The sequence below is a fragment of the Argiope bruennichi genome, chromosome 1, assembly GCF_947563725.1.
Source record: "Argiope bruennichi chromosome 1, qqArgBrue1.1, whole genome shotgun sequence".
Taxonomy (NCBI): domain Eukaryota; kingdom Metazoa; phylum Arthropoda; class Arachnida; order Araneae; family Araneidae; genus Argiope; species Argiope bruennichi.
In genome coordinates, this window is record NC_079151.1 from 83,571,811 (window position 1) to 83,594,435 (window position 22,625).

Here is a 22,625-nt window from a genome sequence, read left to right on the forward strand (position 1 = left end):
GGAATATTTATCTGATTTAATATACAAATAAAAAAACACATTAAACTAGATTAAATCTATTGTTATATATTTATGTTTCTTAATATTCCGAACTATTTTTTAGAAATTATTTTTATTTATGTTCGAAACCTGAAGACATAAGGAATTTTAAATTTCTGTTTCAAATTTCATCCTTTTATAATAATTTTCTCTCCGGCTACCTGTTTCTGTGCAAATATTTTAAAAAAATGGTTTTCGTTTTCTTATCCCATTAACTAAATTCATTCCTTTACTTTTTAACTTTCATTTTATGAGGACAATTTTTCTCAGTTCACTTTTTATTTCATTCCAAAACTAATAGAAGTTCTATTGCACATATTTAATCCAATCATATTAATTTTGTATCTGCTTTCCACTTTAACTTGCTCATTTAACATATAATTAATTGTGACGACGGTTGTTTAGTTTTAACTAGTGCTTAGACAATTTAACTCGTTGATACTAATCCCCTAGTGATTGCGACTCAATCTGGCGGAAATCCCATAATGACTTCATTTCACAGAAGCATGATTATTCCAGGTATCAAAAGCCGTATAATCTGGTACAGAATATTTTTCATTGAATTATTTCGCCTGTAATCAAAGTAATTTAATTTTTCTCTTTCTTTCTTTACGGAAACTAAAACACAGATTTACAATTAAATTTTTACAATTAAGAAGTGGTATTAAAATAATAGAACTGAGTAAATTCAGAATTCCTTTCAGTATTTTAAAAGAACAAATGCGATAAGAGTTATTTTTTTATACTGACAAGCTGAATGCACATAATTTATCTGCTTCTGGACATTTAAATTGTTGAATAATTATGTTATCATATTTAAATTATTGAATATAATACATTAAGTTGCGATATTTTAAAAATCTTTTTCCTAATTTATTACTAATTTATCTATACATTTTCTAAGTAAAAAAATTTGTTGTCCACCAGCAAGAATATTTTGCTAAAACAAAACGAAATCTACTAATAAGGCAAAAACTAGAGATAAGTGATTAATTTTATTATTAATTCGATATATTAATAAGAAATTTAAAAGTTTCAAAAGTTTGGCTTGAACATTCTTTGGATCTTCATATTTTACAACTTTCTCTCTCTCTAAAAAAAAAGTAAAATTTCTTTTGTAAAAATTTTTGTCTTGAGGTTCTATCTTACATTATTCAATAAACCCTAATTTAAATGAAACTCTGGATACCTTTTATATGTGTAACAAATGCTTTTTCTGTTTTCAGAGCTTCTGACCCTGAACATATTCTGCCTCATCTTTTCCTTCTTTTGTGTCGTCTCTTCCGTCGTTCTGATAGTTGGCCTGTGTGTGGTAAGTGCAGGTTCCTCTCACTCTCTTGCTGACTAAAGCAATCATTCCCATCCCAGCGTTCATTGATATATTCTGTTAACAAGGGGATAACCACTAACCTTGATAGAAGACAGATATGACCCCCCAAAAAGTCATCTGAATTATAGAACTGTAGATATAGAGATGGTGCGGCATTGTTTACACTGTTTCTTAATGCCCATTGCTCCAAAAATTTGCGCAAGCCACTTTTTTTTTTATTTCAAAATTTTATCCTAGACGAGGGCTTATTAAAATCCCGTAACCTCTAGTTGAGGCCAATAAATGTTCTTGTGCAATCATATGGGTGCTTAAAATCTTTACTCAGAAGCTCAGAACTCAAGATATATATTTTTTATTTATTTTCCAATGCTAGCGGAAATTTTTTCCAGAAATAATTTTTTTTTTTTTGTCAATCTGCAGTCTAAAAATCAAATTTTGAAATTGTTACATGAAATTTCAGGCATATCTGAAGAGAGCTCCTGTCAAAACTTGGTCTCTAATGCTTTCGGGAAGTTCTAAATTTTCGATTTCTTTTAGTTCAGTAAAATCCATTTTGGATCTATGGAATCCGTTTGTGAATACGATAGTGCAAAAATGTAATAACTTAAATGAATTAAATTTGATTTGAAATATTTAAGTTTAATCATTCAAGTTTCATCAAATTTTTGAAGAAATTCTTCAACGATACTTCTGTTTGTCTATAGGTTCATCCGTGTTTATGTGCAAATGAAAACTTAAAAATAAAAGTAATTACAGGAATAAAAATTTTTATATAGTTTTATCATCATAATTATAAATGAATATAAGTTTTGGACCTAATTACTCATCTGGTTGATTTCACAGGTCTTTTGTGAAAATATAGATTTTGAAATTTATAGATTTTTAGAAAATTTATAGATTTTTGGATGCTAATTGTTGTGAATAAATTAAAAAATTCCATCTCGTACAGTTTTATAAGAATGTAATGAGTAAGAAATTTACATATTTAAGAGTAATTTAATATTATTTGTATGAATTTATCACACATATCATAAATAATATCGCGCTTCTTTATTAATTTTCTTGGAGAATAAATTCACGATTATTTATTTAGGATTGCTTTTCTTTTCCTTTTCCAATTCCTGGTATTTTTCATATTCTCCCAGTAAAAAATGTTTCCAGTTAAATGAGTTCTATCAAAATTTTGAATTAATGGTTTATAAAGCTTTGTATTCAAAACCCATGAAGTATTTACTGTAAATTTAAAATGATATCCATATTGTTACCAAACTGGTAACATGAAATTTTAAATTTTCCTTGTTATTGGGACAAAGACAATAGAAAAAATACATTATTGAAATTACATTAGAAACATTGATTAAAATGGAAGACACTTGAATCTGGAGTTAAAAGTTTTCAAAATAAAATGGTTAATTAAAAAATGTTTTACTTGCACCACCTCATATAAGATTTGGTTTAATGAAATAATTTGTTAAACATTTCTAAAAGGAGGAGAATGTTTCAATTGGCTTTATGAGTAATTGTCTCATTTATCAGAAACATAAATGAAGGTAGAGTCACATGACCCCCAAATTGTGGCTCTGACATCAGAAAACTATTGAAAACTAAAAAGTTTAGTTCAAAGAAGAATGAAGTTAGAAGAACATATAAAAATCTGTCATGTTAGTTGTAACTAACTATCTAGGAAACCAAAGAGTCAAATTTAATGCAGAACAAATTATTAGTGAATTTCAAGATATAATAAAAACTTTAGAATTCATTTTCTTTATTTGTAATTGAATTATTTCCAAGAAAGTGTAGTGCAGTCAACAAGAAATAAAATAAAATATTTTACCAAGGCATAAAGAAATAAAAAGGCATAAGGAAATGATAATACATAAAGGAAATGAAATGAATATTTCACAAAATCGTCCACTTCTTGATTCTGAAACAGTTCAAGACAAGTTCAACTAATAAAAAAAAGTAGAAAAACCTTTCGAGGAAGAAAGGAAAAAGAAAACACTACTGTATGTGTTTGTAATTTTTTTTGTGTGCATTTAAATATTTTGTAAATAATGAGAAAGGAATGATTTAATGTAAAGGAAACAACGCTGAAAATAATATAAAAATTGATTGCCAAAATTAAAATAATTATCATTAAATATTTTTTGCTGATCTGTATTCTCTTTATAAATCAAATTGTTTTAATATGGAAGTAATAACTCAAAAACAAAATGACCTAGATAAATAAACTATCTATTACGATATATTGCCATTTCACTAAGGTTATAGATCTATGTAAAATTTTGAAAGTAATAGGCCAAAGAATTAGTTAATTTTAAAATGAATATTCCATTCTCTTCATAAGACGAAGAATCTAGACAAAAATATTTCGATTTGTTGAGTTTAAATATCACAGACTTTCATTTTCCTAAAAAAACACTTACATTTTCAAACAATTTAATTTGAAAGGTTGATACATTATTTAATCTTCTTTTTATTGTTCAGAAACATTAATTAGATGATTTATGTAAGCGTATTTAAATCTGGCGTTTTTTTATTACATTCACTTACTTTGCTAAAATTAATTTTAAAATTTATTCTGAAGTCATTTATTTGATTACCATTTTAATATATTTTCTACTTAATGCGTCAGTGAGTCGAGGTTTTTATTTTTTTTCTCTTTTGTCGCGATACTTTCCTAGTGTATTTAAATCTTTCCGTTCCCATGGAAATTTGCTCAGATTAATTAGTTTTTAAGGAACATGATTTGATTTAAGAAAATGAGAAAAGGCACTTTAGGGCTCTTTGTTTAAAGTAACAAAGCTAAATTTTCTTTTCTTTTTAATCTCGTACGAAAAATAATGCTGAAGAAAAAAAACAAAAAACAGAATGAATAAAATTAACTAGAATGCTGCCTTTGACTTTTAAATAAATGAAAAAAAGTTAATTTGAAATTAAAATTATGTATTAAAAATTACAGAATTATTTTTTTTACCCTTTGCATTTGCAATATATTCTGAACGAAAAACTTCCTCTTAAGAGAAAAAAATTAAGAGAAAAAAAAACCTTTGCTTTATTCTTATTTTGGTTAAATATGTCTTAAATAAACAATTAACTTCTGTTTAAAAACGTAAAAAAGGAAGAAAGACTTTTTTGTAATAAAATTGTTAGCATCAACTTTTTTTTCATATTACAAAAATGTTTTAATAAAATTTTTTTGCGGTATTTTTACGCCAAATCTCCGCTCTAATTGTCATCCAACTGTTAATTATAAATTGTGTAAAATGCAAATAAACTTCGAAATTGAATGATACGTATAATTTAAAAAAGTTTTTTATCTCTAAATTAATACAGAAAAATGAAATCTGCTATCCCAAATTTCAAGTTATCATGTGAGAGCATTTTTTTCGATGAATTGCTTAGAGCTAGAAAGCGATATTTGAAACTCAGAATCGAAACGGAAGCGTTTTACGTTGAACGTTGATGGTTGTGGTTCAGAATCCAAATGGGCACGTTCTGTGTTTGAAGTTGAGTGTTGCGATTGAGAATCTGCAACACACTGCATACGTTTACTCTTTCTTCGTTCCCGTTGTAAAGCTATTTTACGTTCACGTTTAATTCAATCAGCTTTTAATTTTAAATTTTCATCATTCGTTTTTATTGATTGAAGGTTTTGTCTCTGAAGGTTTGATTGAAAGTTTTGTTCTGGCCTCTGTTTGCTCTTTCTTTCCCTTTATTTTTTTTATTTGCAAGGCTTCATCGGGAGAAAGCTTAGGACGCCCCATTATGATTTATTTATTGCCTATGCGATTTCGAGCTTCACCCCCCCCCCAACAAAAACATCTTTTTCTGTTCTTGTTTCCGTTTCTCGGCTCCTAATGACGCAAGCGACGTAAATATGGTATCGTTTGATAGAGGACATCGAATAGAGTGTATCGATATCAATCGTAAAAAGAGTTTTTGAAAAAAAGAGGCTTGAAACCTTGAAAAAACCTTGCTTGAAAATTAAAATTTTTACAACTTTGAGAGCCCGTATCTCGCGAATCACTCGGAGTAGCAATGTGAAACTCGTATCGTTACGTGCATTTCGGTGAGTACTATCCAACGATATGAGCAAATGCGATGTAACTCGAATTTGTAAATTTTGTGACCCGATCTCTGACAATATCGAGACACGAGTTTCGGTAAACAATGTCATTCGACTCTATTCATCAAGACGAGTGTTTAGACGGGTCGCACTCGTCTCTACGTTGCATAGAAACCGAGATATAACAACTTCCGGTCTTACTGGAAGTTGATGTCATCGACATCCCGAGAGCTATAGTTACTCTATGATATCGAACCGACATTGATTTGACCAATATTTAGCAAAATCCGTACTGAACATGTGCAATAGATCCAAAATTTTGGGGGGCTTAGAAGACCCCCGGTTGTACTTCTAAGTGAAAACCCCATATCTCTAACAGCAAGTCAACCTTTTAAAAACGCATCTTCTTTCAAAGAAACATATATAATAATAATGCAATACTGGTAAAAGCAGGTGAAGCAGATGAAGATTAAAATTCAATTTACGCTTTATTCCTTGTCTACGCGATTTCGAGCTTCAATTATTCGTTGAGTACGCGAGCTTCAAAACTCTCTAACCAAAAACAATATCATATTCTCACATGATAAAAAATGAAAAATCTTTTATCTAAATAATATTATGGAAATGAATGTTAATATTCCTATTGTAAAACAGTCATATAGAACTTCACCTTAAAAAAATTGCCTCCGTTAATATGCCTGACTTTGAAAAATGCACTTTGTAACTTATGCTACTTATTTAACATTCTACTAGAGTAATAAATGTCATTCACGTTGATAATATTCTTATTTTAAGAATATATTTTTATTCTTATGTGTTCATAATATTATTAAGCAAGTAATTTTTTATACAGCGAAAAAAAAGCCAAGAAAATTGAACATTCATCACATTTTCAATATATTTGAACTTTCTCTGAATATCCAACAATTCCTTCCTAATAGTTCCAATGTGTCTTAATTTTCTTATAATACTACTTAACATTAAGAAATAACATTCTTCACTGTTTTTTACTACATTTATAAAACAATTTTTAAATCCTTTTTATTTTTATTATTTTCTATTTTTTACTCTTACTTATATTCTTGGAAATCTTAAATATTGTGGAATATATAAAATTACTATTTCTGAAATTAATTTCTAGTTGTCACGGATTCTGAAATCAATTGTTAACCATTTTAATATATTAATAGTTAATTATTAAAATATTACTTATGAACCATTAAAATTGCTGGATGGAGGCTTTGGAGAACGATAGCAATTTATGCAAATTCAGCATTACTGATTGGCGCTATCAATTCACTCGATTAACTCTCTCTTCGGATAAATTAAATTTAGTGTGGGTTGAAATTATAATCCAGTGTAAGCCAATTGAAATCATATGCGTTTGCACTAGCGGGAAACCAAATCCCCACGTTTTTAATAAATGTGTTTTACAAAATGGATTCGAATTATTTTCTCGTCTTCAAAAATAAATAAAATAATAAAAACTTTAAATCAATCAATAAAATTATAAAATTTAATATTATAAGTGTGATTATTAAAATTATTAATTTTTTTTTGTTTTTGAAACCAATAATTGTACAAGATTTCAGTACTCTAACACATGAGAAAATGAGTGAAAAATCGATTACAGAATTCAATCAAACAATACATAGTTTTCGAAGTTAATTAAAAGCGTTTAGAAATGATTTAGATGAAGTTAAGGATTGTACTTTCAGGTTATTTTACCGAATGAATATATTGCTAAGAAATTTACAATTTTAAACAGTGAAATGATACTATAAGTAACATTTAGTAAAATATTTCTACTTCAATAATATTTTAAACCAAATAAAAATGCCCTATTCTTTTATAACTGATTGAACGAGTTATAAATCTTTGAATAAAATTATTTTAGTCAATTTTATATTATTCTAACGGTTGCCTCGAAATCCAAGAAATAGACTCTTGTCTCTCGAGATAACCGTTGAATGGTGTAAAATAAAAAAAAAAAAAATTAGAAACTTCGCAACTTTAACAATTTCGATAAATGAGTGGATTTTTTTTGTTAAAAATGTTAATAGGACATAAATATTTTATTAAATATGCTTAAAAAAATTTTTCGGGGAGGGTGTTTAAAAATGCATTTTTCATAATTCTTTTCAAAAGTATCATATCATATAATAAAAGTATAATCAAAGATAGGAAAATTGTTCAGGATGAAATTCAGTATGAAAATAGCATACTCTTAGGGTTTTCATCCAATAAAATACTAAAACACAATAACCAGCTTATTTCGAGAAAATGGAATTTCTTGAAACGGAATTTCTTGACAATTGAAGAGAGATAGAGATGATGATAATTTATCAAATGTGTATGCAAACGGTAGAAATCTATTCAAATAATGCAATCAAGTTGGCATATTTTGCAAAATTTTAATTACACTAAAAAGCAATACGACTAAGAACATCAACGAAGAACTTTTACAAAATATCCGTTCTGTAAGAGAACTACAATAAAAGTTTACGAAGTAAATGAAAAACGACCAATAGGATTGTTTCACAAATTACATTATACTTTGAAATTCTTCAGAAGAAAGAAGTTCAGCAGGAATTATATAAATTCTTTCTACAATTTCTGATGCTAAAGAAACTAAGGAAACTGCAAAATTATTTTCACGTATTTTACTGTGATTGGAAAATCTTATTTAATATTTTTAATTCAACATAATATCGATAGTTAAAATTTTCTGAAGCCAAAATGTCTGTGAATACGTTAATGTTAGTCCATCGTAGAATGAAGATGGAATCACTACAGAATCGCTATACAATGAAGCATTAGAGTTGAAATTAAAAGTTACAGTTATTTATAATCAACATTTTCTTGCTAAAAATGATTGGATTGCATGCGAATCCTCGGTCTCAATTTCTCATGAAACAATGTTGACAAAAGAATGCATTTATAAATGTCTACTAAATTTCTAGAATTATAAAACAATTTTTTAAGTCTGAATAATTAGAGGTAATATTTATCACCACTAAATTTATATTTATGACTATTTTCTATTTAAAAATAAATATAAATACGATATATGCGTATAACTTCAAATTAACATTATGATTTTTAAGTATAAATAATAATTTAATAATAAATTATAAGATAATAATTTGTAATAATACTTATAACTTTAAAATAATTAAAACATTTTCATTATAATTCAACTTTCAGGAGAAGAAACATTTATTTTTACGTAAAAAAATATAAAAAGTTAAAAGTATTTTAAATTTTTAATTTAACATGAAGAAAAGAGTTTTTTAGAAAACTTGCCCCAAATCTTACTCTGGTCTTTCGGATGCAGGAGGAATGATTTACAAGGTGCTAAGCAGTAACAAATTAATAATATAAAAACTATGATGAAAGATAGAACTCTACTTTCTCTGAACTGCCTTGCTACTGCACTTTAATATTTTATAAAATTAATAATTTAAAAGTGCATCACTTATTACTGCAAATTTTCCGTAAAACTTAATATTTCAACAATTGTTGTCCCTTTATCAGACGACGCAGAATATCATTTTAAGTGTTTAATGCAAGCATCACGTACGCGATTTGATTTTAAATATTCAACAACGATTTCTATAAAAATTCAAATTAAATTAATTTTAAGAAATTAAATTAAATTAATTTTAAGAAATGTAAACAATTATTTCTTGTAAAATTTAGGATAATTAAAATTCTTCTCTAACAGCGCTGCGAGTGACATTTTGTTAACACAAGCAATTTTTTCTGGTTTTGCATCAAATTTTACTTATTAAACGAATCATTTGTTCTAGCATTTTGATAATTAGCGAAGGTTTTTTTATTTTTTTCGTCGATACTAATACTGATGCAGTACAATATGTTGTAAAATACACCATGCTTTCCCTGCGTTGTGAATTTTTTTCCCGTTTTTGATAAATGTTGCTAGCATTAGAATTCACAATAAGTGCTTTATTTTATTCTTAAGATTTAAATCAATCTTCATTATTTCCTTTAAAACTAAACGTGACCTTTTCAAAGATTCTAGAGCACTTTTCCGATATGATGGATGAGATTTAAAATCTAATATCGTTCGCTTCACATAAAGTTGAACCTTAGATTTTATGTGTTTGTTTTTAGTGAAACTTTTCTTTTTTTCTGCACATATGTATATGTATGTGTTTAGGAGAATGCTGGGTTATTGCATTGTTTCTCACAATGAATAACATTAGATATTACATTTTCATTATGTTTAAATTTTTTTTCATTTTAAAGTTTATTATGCTTTCAAATATAACATATGAATTTAGTAATTCTTTCCGGGAGAACTAACATGATTTTGTACTACACATTTCACGTACAATTTATTTTAATATATCATTCTGTTTAGATTTAAAATAAAGTTCAATAAATTGGTTTAAAGGATGAAACAAAGAATTCGATCGCAATTTCAACTAACCTAGTCAAACAATTTTCTTTATTATTAGTATTTTCGTAACAAAAATTTCTGAACATATGCAAATACTGTTTGTATAAAAAAAAAATGCTTTTTTCGTTTGAATCATGATTAATCAATTTATTCTTCTTAGAATTTACATCAATTACATTTGAAGACGTAAATTAAAAACAACTTATGGCGACCTATCCTCTCATTACAGAGTTATGACATTTTAACTAGTAACGGTAACACAACCGAGCTTTCTTCACTTTTTTCTGAAATGTTAATAATTGTAAATAATGAATAATAAAGGAAACTTATTTAGCAAAAATTTATTTTTTTCCTAATATTACACACATTAATGACTAAACATAATTAAAATATATGGAATTGGAAAAAAGAATTTCAAAATGAATATTTAATGAAAATCTGAAAGTTCGTCGTTTAATATTCAGCCTCCTAATTAAATAGTTTAATTTCTTCGTTTTTATTTCTTTCTGGTTATTATAAATTTCTTGAATTGGTTAATCCACAAACATTAAACGCTTAACCCAAAGGCTGAAAGTTTTTTTTTTTTTTTGTATGACTATAAATATAGCAGCTGGGAAGAAGTTTTCATTTTCTCTTTTTCCCTTTTTTTTTCTCTTATCATCAGTTAAATTATAATTTTAAAGCTTATTTATATTAAAAAATATTATTTAATTTAACTAATTTGATTTCGTAGTTTTAATTCATTTAGATAAATTTCATGATACAATTCATCAGCATTCAATTATTCATTATTCATAATTATGAGATTTTGGTTACTTATGTGATTCACTTGATCTTTAACTACGGTAATTTTGTAATTTCTGCAATAAAAATGATTTGGCAATTTATACTTACAGCATTGTAACATAATTTGATCATTTCAAGATTCAGATATTTTATAGAATTGAAGTTGTTATAAAGATCCAGCCTAGACTATACTCTAAACTTAAAAATTCTATTTTATTTAAGAAATTGCAATTAAAGAAGGGGAAAAACTACTAAAATAAAAATAAGAAGTGATTGAATATCCTTTTTTTAAAAATTATTTTGCTCATAAAAAAAGGTCAATTCTAAAATGAAACATCATAAATAGTTGTGCTGTTAAGCGTAGCATCGACTTAATGTGTTTGCTAAGTCCTTTAATTAAATTCGACAAAGCACAGGCAGCCTTCACCAGCAAAACTTGAAGTTCTAAGGTTGATGACATAAGAATTACGAATCTCACCATTTATCGAATCTTTCCCGACATAAGTTTTATGAAAATCTATTTGTCGAATTTTTTCGGGCATAAGTATTATGCAAACTCTATTAGCAAATCCTTCCAGGCGTAAGTAGTTTGATAATTGGCTGATATCAATTTGATGAAATATTCATACAAGTTCTGAAACTGAAATGCTGCTTGCTGTGAAGAGATGCTGATGAGTAAGCCATGCTTGCCAAATCTATAAAATATCGTAAAATACCAGCTCAAATCCATTTATTTGATTTAAAACAAATTATTTAGTTGTAATGATAGAGATCGATTTAAATGAGGCTGAAAAGCACTTATTGCAGATAAATCCTCTCATTAGATATCAGATTTGATGTGTCATTTATGAATCATTCAGAACGTAATCGAATTTCTTACTCTATCATTTCCATATATTTGGAAATACAAGTACTCACAGTTTAAAAGTAATTCTAGATGCACTTGGGATCTTTTTTTCTTTTTCACGCTGAAGGGAAAAGAAAGGGGGGGGGGAAGGAATTATTATTTCTAGCATTCTTAAATGTTTTAAATTTGCTAAATTTTATTAATTTTGGGGAATATTTTGTATGACAAAAAGGGGCATCCGTTGTAAAAGTAAAAATTTCTACTAGTCTTTTCACAATTATCTTTCCACTTTAGCCGATTTTTTTCGTTTTCCAATACACAAATCTTTTCATAGAAAATAGTTATTTATGATATTGAGGTGGTGAACATGAAAGAGATAATAAAAATAATCAACCAATTTTTAAAAAAATGAGAATATTTTCCTTTTTTTCTTTAAAACAGAGGTGAAAATATAGAGTGAAAATGAAGTATGGAAATTTATATACTGCAACTGACAATTCATAATAATTTGTTGCTAACACAGTAACTTTTATATGCAGAAATATATTTTTCATTTATTGAATGTATATGAAATGTGTAAGCAAATATTACATATGCATGACATATATGAAAAATATTTGGACATATATCTCACAAGACACTAATCTTTTAATACGTTTAGATCGACTATCGAGAGAAATTTGAAAAATCAACTAATAGGCAAAAGTCGACATTGTTTTCAGTCTTGGTTCTAAAAGTAAAAATCAATCAGTTGCTACTCAGATGTGGCGTTTCGTGGTAGAAAGAAGCAATAACTTTGAGTTTTATTTAAACACATTATATTTCTAAGAGCTGTTATGTCTTATACCCATTAAATGCATTAATTTTGCTTATACATTTACTATGTATATAGATAAGTGACATTTGAAGCTATAACAGGCTGTATCATTCCTTTAGATACATTAGAGAAAAAATAATATCGGCAGCTCATTAGTACTGCTAGGCTGAAGCAAGCAGATCGATTAAAAAACTTTATTTCCCTAGTTGCCAATTAAATTAGTTAGCAAAAACAATAGGATAAAATTAACACTTTATCACTTGGCCAAGTTCCTATATGTATCATTATGTCCCTTAATTATCATATCTTTTATAATAGCAAATATCTGCTTCAATAATATGGTGTATAAACGTGGATGCAAGTTGTCTGAAGTTATGATAGATAAATAAAAACGAATACGTACTCTGAAATTAATAAAGTAAGAAATATTAATCTAAAATATAATATTAACAGGCTGAAAATGTGCTAAAATGTGAAACCAAAGTGAGAGATAAAAAACAAAAGATGGACCTCGCAGTGTACTCTCTTAATGGTGCCTACAGCCTCAACGTATCTAATTCGCCAGTAGAACAATCTGTGGTTCCCGTATATATGCTATAATCTTTATTCATGAAAAGATTAGATGCAAAAAGAAAATGGCCACGCAGTTAGCTATCCTGTGATTTGGAAGGAAGATATCAATTATTGAAACGGCTGTTACTTCTGTATGCACTGCTCTTCGTGTCAGAATTACAAGGGAGGAGAGGGGAACAGACTATGCATAATCGAATATATCATTTGTTATGCAACATAAATTTCTTAGTGAAGAGTTCCCCATTCCAGAAACTCTAAATTAATACTTCATTGATGCTTTCCCGTGATGCCCCATAGTCTACTGCAACATAATATGAGTATAATGCTGATATTGCACATATATCATACATTCAATTTCAAGAAGAATTAAATAACCTTGCGAGAGGTCTGGAATGATCCGAGAGTAAGTCGGAGTTATTTTTTACCGAGAATGGAATTTACTTCAGGAAGGGGTTCGAGTGATTTCATTTCGAATCCCGAAATCAAATTAGGACAGAATGAAATGAGTAGTAGACATGTTGTTAGCACGCAAGAAATTTCGTTGATCTATGTTTATAATATTGCAATTTTTATAGTAATATCTGGATTTCTTTCTTGAAAATTGTGGCCAGATAAACAATTATTAAGGTGCGCATTTTCATTTGGACACTACGAAAATAGAGAACAGATACCAGAAGCTAGTTCATTTCAATCTCGATAAGCTATTCTTCTATAGCTTTCAAAGATCTAAAAAAATGCTATGAGTGAAAAGTGCTTCAAATGATGCTATAATAAAAAATAAACTGGCAGTTGTGCTTGTTATCATACTGTTTAATATTAAATTACAAATATCTTATGCATGGATCTCAGTTTTCTTTATCATATTCGTATTCAGCAGCCCAAAAGTAGGATTCTAATCAAAATTTGTTGCTCTGCGTAATTGAACAATAAATAATTATCACTCTTGGATTTTGATGGAAATCTTGGCAAGCAAGGCTAAAAAAAGCCAAGATAATTGAGTAGTATTATTACAGATTTAGAAATGTGTTTATGGGTTTTCTTATACTGTTTAAAATTGTTAATTTTTTATATATTTTTTCATTATTAACCATTCATTAAGTTCATTGTTTTTCGAACTGACCGCTTTACGTTTTATTGTTTTTAAATATAATTATAAATTATTTGTTGTAAGCCAAATTTTGAATAGGTAACATCCATCCATCTGCTTACAGTAAGCAAAGATCGATATGTGTCGATATGCAAAGATCAGTATGATTTTCGTAGATAAGTAAAGCATTAAATGGTGGATTGTGGTTGCATATCGATATGTGTTAATAGTGGATTGCATATCTATACGAAAATTTGTGTACTAAAAGCACAATAATAAAAATACTTAATCAATTCAAAGATACCTTTAATTGAGTTGCAGTCTAAATAACATGACATTATAGAAATATAATTTCTCTTACAATTCACATGCTACATAGTTTACAAAATTTTAAACTTGACTTGCTTTATTTTGCATGCTTTCATTAAAAATGAATGCTTTAAATATTAATAAGGTTATTGATATAATAAACTAATAAATAATAAACTATCAAATTATGACAAATTATGGTAATTCCATAAATTTTAATTATAAATGATTTTGTGCATAGAAATGATATTCTTTTTGCATTTCGCGACTGTTATTCCCTTTTTCTTTTGGTTGTTACTTTCATTTCTATTTTAAGTGTATGGAACGAGAATACGAAAGTGTAAATACTGTTATGTATTTTATTGTATATGAATTCCACTGATATAAAATATGTTTTAAAATGAATCGGTAAGATGAAAGTGCTAAGAAACAATCTTTTCAACTTAGTAATTCATTTAAAAGGCTAGAAATCAGCGAAATACTAAAAGAAATTTTTTAACATATTTCGATATTAATTATTTCCAAGAAATCATTTTAAGCCTGACAACTAAAATTAAGTCCATTGCTTCTATTTAGAACCGTGTTGAAATTAAAATCGAAAGAAAACAATAAATTATATATATTAAACATAAATTGGAGCAATGGTAAAATATGATGAACGGAAATTGTATTTTAATGAAGCCATTAAATTCATTTCGTTATGAATTAAAATCAATTAAATGATAAAGTATGTTGATGATTGCATATTTTCAATCAAAAGGATAATGGGAGTTTAACTGTATTGTTGTATTCTAGAAAATTTACATCTAAAAAAAGAAGAAGAAAATAAAAAGTTTAATTTCATTATTCAAAAAAAGAAAAAAAAGGATTGAATTTGGAAAAATTGACATATTCCATAATAATGTGATACTTATATTACTCTGCTCTCAAGCGATACATAAGAATAATCTTCATTTGTCTTTCAGTTACATTTCTTTAAAAACATTTTATATCGGCTTTTCTGAAAGTATTCAAATTCATATGTTCTCTAAACATTCATATCCACCGAAGATTAATAGAACAATGAAAATAATGAAAAATGTGAGCTGAAAATTTCTATCCTTTCACATCTGTCTGTATTGATTTAATCGATTTCTCCAGAGAGAACGATATGACCTTTTTTTATTTCTATTTGTCGCATAAAAGTAAATACATTGTAAGTTGATGATCAAAGAAAGTGTTTATAGAAAGAACCATCTTCTTCATCGTATTTCTCAGTAAATGAGTTCAAATATTGACAAATGACGAAACTTCTATTGCAGATGTTCTATGTTGAAAATTATACTTTGGACGGAAAAATTTGAAATTTTTTATGCCATGTTTTTGAATGATCTTGCTACCGAAAGATTTCCTTTCCTCCTTTATAAAATTTTCTATACTGAAATATAATTACACTGTATGTTGAAGCTCGTATTATAAGCCGGTGATCGAAGAAAATGTAGAAAAACCAATCTTCTTCTGCTTCTTTCCCAGTAAATGGATTCAAATATTGACAAAGGGAGAAAGTTCAGTTGAAGATGTTTGCCAAAAATTGTTAATTAGGGGAATAATTTAAATGTATCTATCTCATTTGCTTTAAATGATGTAATTTAGACAAAAATTACGTTTTTTCAACTCCACTGAAACTTTTAACATTGAAGTATATTTATATCTTTAAATATAAATATTTTTTAAAATTTTATCCGCTCATAAATACACAAATATTTTTTAATCGATTAATATGAAAAAAAATCTTGATCCTGTTTGTGAAATTTATAGATAAGAATTCTGGTAATAAAATGTGACAAAAGTTATATTTTCTTTTTAGACTGAGAAACTATTCGATAAGATTGAATTGAAGACATATTAAAAATTATTCCCCTAATAATTTGTAATATGCCTTCAATTCAATGTTTATATCATGTAATCTCACCGATTTGGCATTTTCTCATGGTCAGTGTTAGACTACCAATTTTTGTAAAGTCAAGAAGTTCATCAGTTATTTATTTCGAAATTTATGAAAACATACAAGTGATTCATATAAAGTTGCATATAAACCATAATTGTTAAATATGCTCCTTTTGATGCCAGAACACTTTCAGGGGCGCACCACCTTTAGATAGGTACAAATATCTCAATTCCGAAGTTCCCCAAGGATTTCCACTCATTTGCTGTTTACCGCTCTCTTTCATATTCTACTTTTTGCTCTGTTTGCTTTTAGATTCTTTGCATGAACAGCCAAAATTCACATGTTAGACACGTGTAGTAGACGGCCGGTGCCAATCGAAGTTTCCGATGTACCAATCGAAAAGCAGTTATATATCTTCGTGATTAATCTATTAAGAGATCAAGCAAAAGGGGTTACTTGTTAGGCTTAGCGCTAAGAGTGGCTATTATCCCATAGAATGAAGCTGAGCATAAGGATTCCGGCTAGTGCTAAAGTAAGAGCCGATGGTTGCATTCCCTAATTGGGCTCCGTATCGTAGGGACTGAATTCTTTTTTTATATCTTATATTCCATACGATATAAAATTTTCAGTATTCCTTTGATATCCAAAATTCAAATCTTCTCACTCTGGGCATCGTATAGATCTTAGTTTTGCGACCATTTAGTAGAAGAAGAAAGAGAGCGGTAAACAATTTTCGATTACTTTTATTTGTATATCATTGTAAAGTGTCTTTCAGACAAAGCAAAACTTCCAATGCTGTTTCTCCCTTTCTCGAGCAGAAGATAATTTCAGCAGCAATAGAAAAAATTACCTCCATCTGATAATTGCACACTGGTGATTTGTTGGTAGAAATCTGCTATAAAAAGCAAGCCAGTAAATCATTAAATTAAAAGCTTTAGCACACATTCCAGTTACCATCAATCCTCATATATCATTAAAGTACTTAAAAGGTGTAATAGTATGAGGAAAAATGTCCAGGATGATGCTGTTTTTAACATTAAACATTTTTTGAATAAATGTTCCTTACTTAAATCTCACCGACTTCAATTTTTTTAATTCATCGCCTTTAGTTTTATCAACTTATTGAATAAGACATACTATTCAAATATTTTTTTTAATTTTTTTATGGGCATTTCATTCTTTTCTATTTGTGACCCAGATTTTTAAAAAAGTGTTTCATTTTTCCTTCATTTTTTTACATTTTTACATTTGTTTCTTAAAATCATTTTCTGCTCTTTTTAAATTACTGTTATCTTTGAATTTTTTGCATTCTGTGTTACTTCCTCAAACCTTTCATGCTTTGCTTTATCTTGTTTGCATTCATAATCATATGTTTTATATTTTAGTAAAGGATAATTTATAATTTAGTATGAGATTAGATAATATGATTGATTTAGTATTGCCAAAAGCGGCTTTTGTTCCATTACAACAACAACAATTGACGTGCGGACTACATCAAAAATATATTTGAAGCGTGTTGAATTTTTTCCCAATCTATCTTTTGCCATAGTGAGTACAGAATAATGATTATTTTTTTCTGTTTACATGGTTGCGATTTCTCTATATAATTTTAGTGGTGAACATAACATTACGCATTTTTTTCTTACCTATAAATAGACTTGTTCCAAAAACAATAAAGCTGTTTAATAGGAAGATTTAATTTGCTATTTTTAAAAGTAAACGTGTCAATTTCATAAAAATATGATAAATTCTGCATATAGCTAATTGTCTGAACCAAGTTTTACCACATTTTGCAAGTCCTTTTGTTTTTAATTTGGAGAAGAAATTTAACTTGGATTACTAAAGTTAGGAAAATGATGAAACTTTTCAGTGGAAATAATATAATACTTTTCAGTAAATTACAAGTAATTTCAAATTTTAAAAAAATCGAAAACTGAAAGGCGCATTTTGTTCAGAATGAAATAATGCATAACAGCCAATAATAATAATTAAAATAATAATAATGATAGTATACAATAGAGTGAGATGAGATTATGTGATAGTAGTGCTACTATGGTGTTTTTTCTAATCATGAGAACTTTAAGGACTAACGGTGTATGTAACTGTTATGCCAGTAGTTTGTAATGATAACATGAATTGATAATAGTACGAACAAATTTTCGCACATCCATTTAGGCTCATCATTCACGATAACTCCTCTCCAGCTACAAATGCCAGGTGAATACCATAACCGAATCGTCCATTGGAAACAAATAAAAAATATAAGCATTGAACATGGATAGAGTTTTCAGAATACAAAGATTTTAAAACATGCACTTAAAGAGAAGAATATTTGTGTTTTTAAAACTAAAAATATAAACAATTTGTAGATAAGTATGGCAAAAAATTAAAAAAAAAAAAAAAAAAAACTAAATTTTTATCATTAACTTTTAAAAATTTCATCAAAAGCATTGCTTTTTAATAATGTTTTTAAAAAAGCAGTCGGAAAAAGAATCGGTTACTGATTGTAGCAGACACAACTGAATATCAGTATCAAATTGTGCTTGATACAGAAAATCTTTGTATTAACCTAATCCTATTGTCAACTATGCATTAACTTCCATTCATATTATACTTTTCATTTTAGCATATAAATGCTTTTAAAATTTATTTATTTTTTAATTATTGCCCACTTTTTACCATATATCTGAATCGGCATAGATATTTTAATTATTTGCCTTCAAATATCTATCAACCTTGTTTCCTTGGTGGAATTTCATTGGAAAAAAACATTTGAATTCGCTACCTTTTGCAAGTTTATGTTTTTGAATGAAAGCATACATTCATTCCCTATATTGGCTTGAGAATGAAAAAGAAAATAAATATGTTGGGAATGGCATACAAATGAAAGACATAAAATTTCAAACTTAACTTTCATTTTTAATGAAAAAAAAGAAGTATTTTACATGCCCTTTTGAATTGTGAATAGTAAAATTAATTAAAATTCCTGCTTCCAATGTAATGTAAGCATCTTAAAGAATCTCATATTTGATTTTCAAGCAAGGAAGGAAGGAGGACAACCTGAAAGGAAATAGCAAGTTATTTACTTTGATTCCCCCCCCCCTCCTTCTTGTTAAGCAACGGCTCATCAAATTCTGAAAGGGAAAACATATTTCAATTCCTTTCAAGTCCATTTCCTGCCACCCCAGTGGTTATTGACAACTCTTTAGTTTGGGCCGTGGACACTCTCTCACCCCCCTTTTTGTGAAGATTTTGCCTTTGATACTTCTTTCGTGGCATACTTTCTTCCGCGAGGGCGTTTTCGAATCCTTTTTAGAATGTGTCATCGACCGAGGCCTCAAAATTTTTTTCGAATTCTTTCACCCCACTGCCTCCATCTTAATAGTTTGCTAGCATCGATTCCATGCTGATTTTTTTTTCTTTTTAGATGTCGTTATATTTATTGGGTGCTTCATTTTTGTCAGACAATTTACGACCGTTAATGCCTTTGCAGAGAATATTGTATGAGAATTCAATACTTATAAATATGTTTGGTTGTACATGGGCTTAGAAAAGTTGTTTTTTAAATGATAGTAAATAAGATAGGAAATTTGGAAATCGTAATTGGCTATACACTTTTATTTGACATGATAAAGCTAAATACAGAGAGAAATTACTAAAAGTATTTGAAAATATGCTATAATTAGCCATATATTCCAAATGATAAGTCATATGATTATTTCACAAAGAACTTTATAAAAGAAAATAAAAGTGCTTATTTTGTTTTAAAAATGATGTTCATCGAATATAATATATGGTAAATCAATTTTCTTTTGAAACACCTAAACATTGATAGAACATCACATCACAGTGGATAATAGTAATATATAATATTTACTTTTATTATTTGACTTATGGCGTCATATACAAATACCATAACAGTACCAATAAATGCCTTATAAGGAAAATATACAAAGTAGATTTAATAGAGCACAAATTTAAAATAGCACAAAAAATATGCATCATTAATTCCATAAAAGCCCTTTGGGTCATGACAAAAACAGTCTTAACAGTGGTTAATCTTTGGAACATTTTACGTAAGTGCAAAATAATTTTGTTGTCCGAAGCTATAAATTTTTCCTACGCTGTTATTAAATCAATTGTATTAGTAGGCTATTGTAAATTTGTGATCTATTAAATATGTACTGCACAATTAATTTGGCACTTCCCTTTCTTTTACCTAATTCAATGGTAAAAAACTACTTGTAATCCTAAACTCGTGTTAATGTTCTTTAGAAAAATAGTTTGTTTCTAATCGACTCCGCTATCTTTAGTGCTTATCCCATGATTTTAGAATAATCTTGTAAACCTTTGAAATGCATATCAGTTCACCCCCTTTACTACAGCTACAGCCTGTACATTATTTAAGAGGAATCTATATTACATAAGCCACATGGAATACATATGTACCACTTGTACCATTAACTGCTGAGTGTAAATGATAGCTATAGTGATTACGTTGGTATAATAAATTTGTATGCAGAATTAAGTTTTTTTTTATCAATTTCTATTAGAAACAAAATTTATTTAATATATTAAATAATAGTTTATATCTGAAAATAATAAAATACTTCATTTTGATCAGTATCACAGAGTTGTTAAGAATTTGAAGGCTCTTACATACAAAGAATTGAATTTAAAAAATTGAGCATGAAACTGAATCAAACTAAGTAAAAACATGTAAAAATTTGCATAATCTCATTGAGAGAATTTTACATTAAAAAATAAGATTAAAATCAAAGTTTGAAGTAGCAATGAATATTTAAAAGCATCTTACCTTTTCACCTACTGCTACATTTTTATCATTAGTTACAAAATTCGATTTTATCATTAGTTCGAAGAAGAAATTCGAAAAACTCATGTTTCAACTATCTTGAAAACTAATGGTTTCGATGAATTAAATGAATTAGATTCAAATAAATTTTATGAGACCAGACAACTAAGAAAATAAGCTTTTTAGAACTAAGTAAATGAATTTCGTCTAAGTAATTACTAAATTACAATTTTCTAGAAAATATATTTTTTTAATTAAAAATGTTCTTCCGCCCAGACATGAAATAAGCAAGAAAGAAGATCAAATTACTTTGATCCTAAAATAGGAATGGCTCGCAGACAAGAAAGAAAAAAAAAGAAAGAAAAGGCCTGAATCTTTGGAATAGGATATGAAGTTAGTGAAATACTGGAACGAACAAGTAATAACTGGATTATTCAGTCAGTTCTCAATTTAGGAAAAGTTAGTGTAAATAAATTTATACTGAGCGTAAGATACATTGCTTATATATTTTCATGTAATTAGTATGTGTAAAATAAAATTTAAATGTTACAGTAATTAAAATTAGATTCAATTAATTAAAAATTAAAACAGTATCAAAAAAGGAATCGTCTTATAAATCAGTTTCATGAATATATATTTAATAAAAAGAAAACTTGCAATTTTAGATTTTTTAATCTCTAGAATTTTCTAGAAGAATTCTCTAGAATAATTTTCTCGTTTCGGTATATTGTAAGCAATACTTTTATTAAGTAAACCTTATAGATAGATAAATATTGTCTCAGCTATGCTTTATTAGTATAAGGCTATTTTTCCCATGTTAGGATAGATAGAACAGAGATGGTTCATTATATTCTACAAAATCCATTATTATTTACTGAAATTTAATTAATGCTAAAAATGCAGTTTTCTACCTTATTTATAGTAGTAAGGAATAAGTAATAAGGAATTTTTTTAATCGTGGGAAGTTTTAGATTTTGAATTGTCGAAATTATGCCGTGGTAATGTGTAAAAAATTAATGCGACTTTGAACGGTTGAAAAAAAATGATGGCAAATTAGTTTACTTTTGTAGTGTTGCCAGAAGTAAACTATTTTCAAGAATATCAAATAACATTGATTATATAAGTCCATTGAAAAATTATGCCACGAGTAACAACTTTAGTTTTTAAGTAATCTTGAGTGTAGCAACCAGACTATAAGAAAGGTGTAAATGTTGTATAAAGTAATTATTAGATCCTCAGAGATTGTTTTCAGTTTCTGTTTATAAGCCATCTTTATTGTAATTTAATAAATATAATATTTTCCTTGTAATAAAAATTATATGTACCTTTGATCCTACATACCTCCACTTTCAAAATGAATAGTTAAAATTTTCGAATATTTTGCCAGAACATTTTATTCTTAAATTTGAAAATAAATCTTTGAAATAAAAACTATCGATTGCACATAAGTTAAGAATGTCTATTTTTCATGATGTTACAAAATAAAATTGTATTTATTTTTTCTGGATCAGAGCACTTTTAAAGGCTGAAGCAGTATTAACTTTCATCTGTAAAGAAAAAAAAAGGATGCAATTTTAAATGTGATGTATGATTCACCTTCTC

The 22,625-nt window shown here is 27.6% G+C and overlaps 1 protein-coding gene across 1 annotated transcript in view; it reads left to right on the forward strand.

Moving 5' to 3' along the window:
• The window catches only part of LOC129968431 (uncharacterized), a 134,437-nt gene that overhangs the window by 72,622 nt on the left and 39,190 nt on the right, over positions 1-22,625 (forward strand). Inside the window, exon 3 of the mRNA XM_056082292.1 lies at positions 1,266-1,351. Coding sequence (XP_055938267.1) covers positions 1,266-1,351 — 86 coding nt within the window. The remainder of the gene's footprint in view (positions 1-1,265; positions 1,352-22,625) is intronic.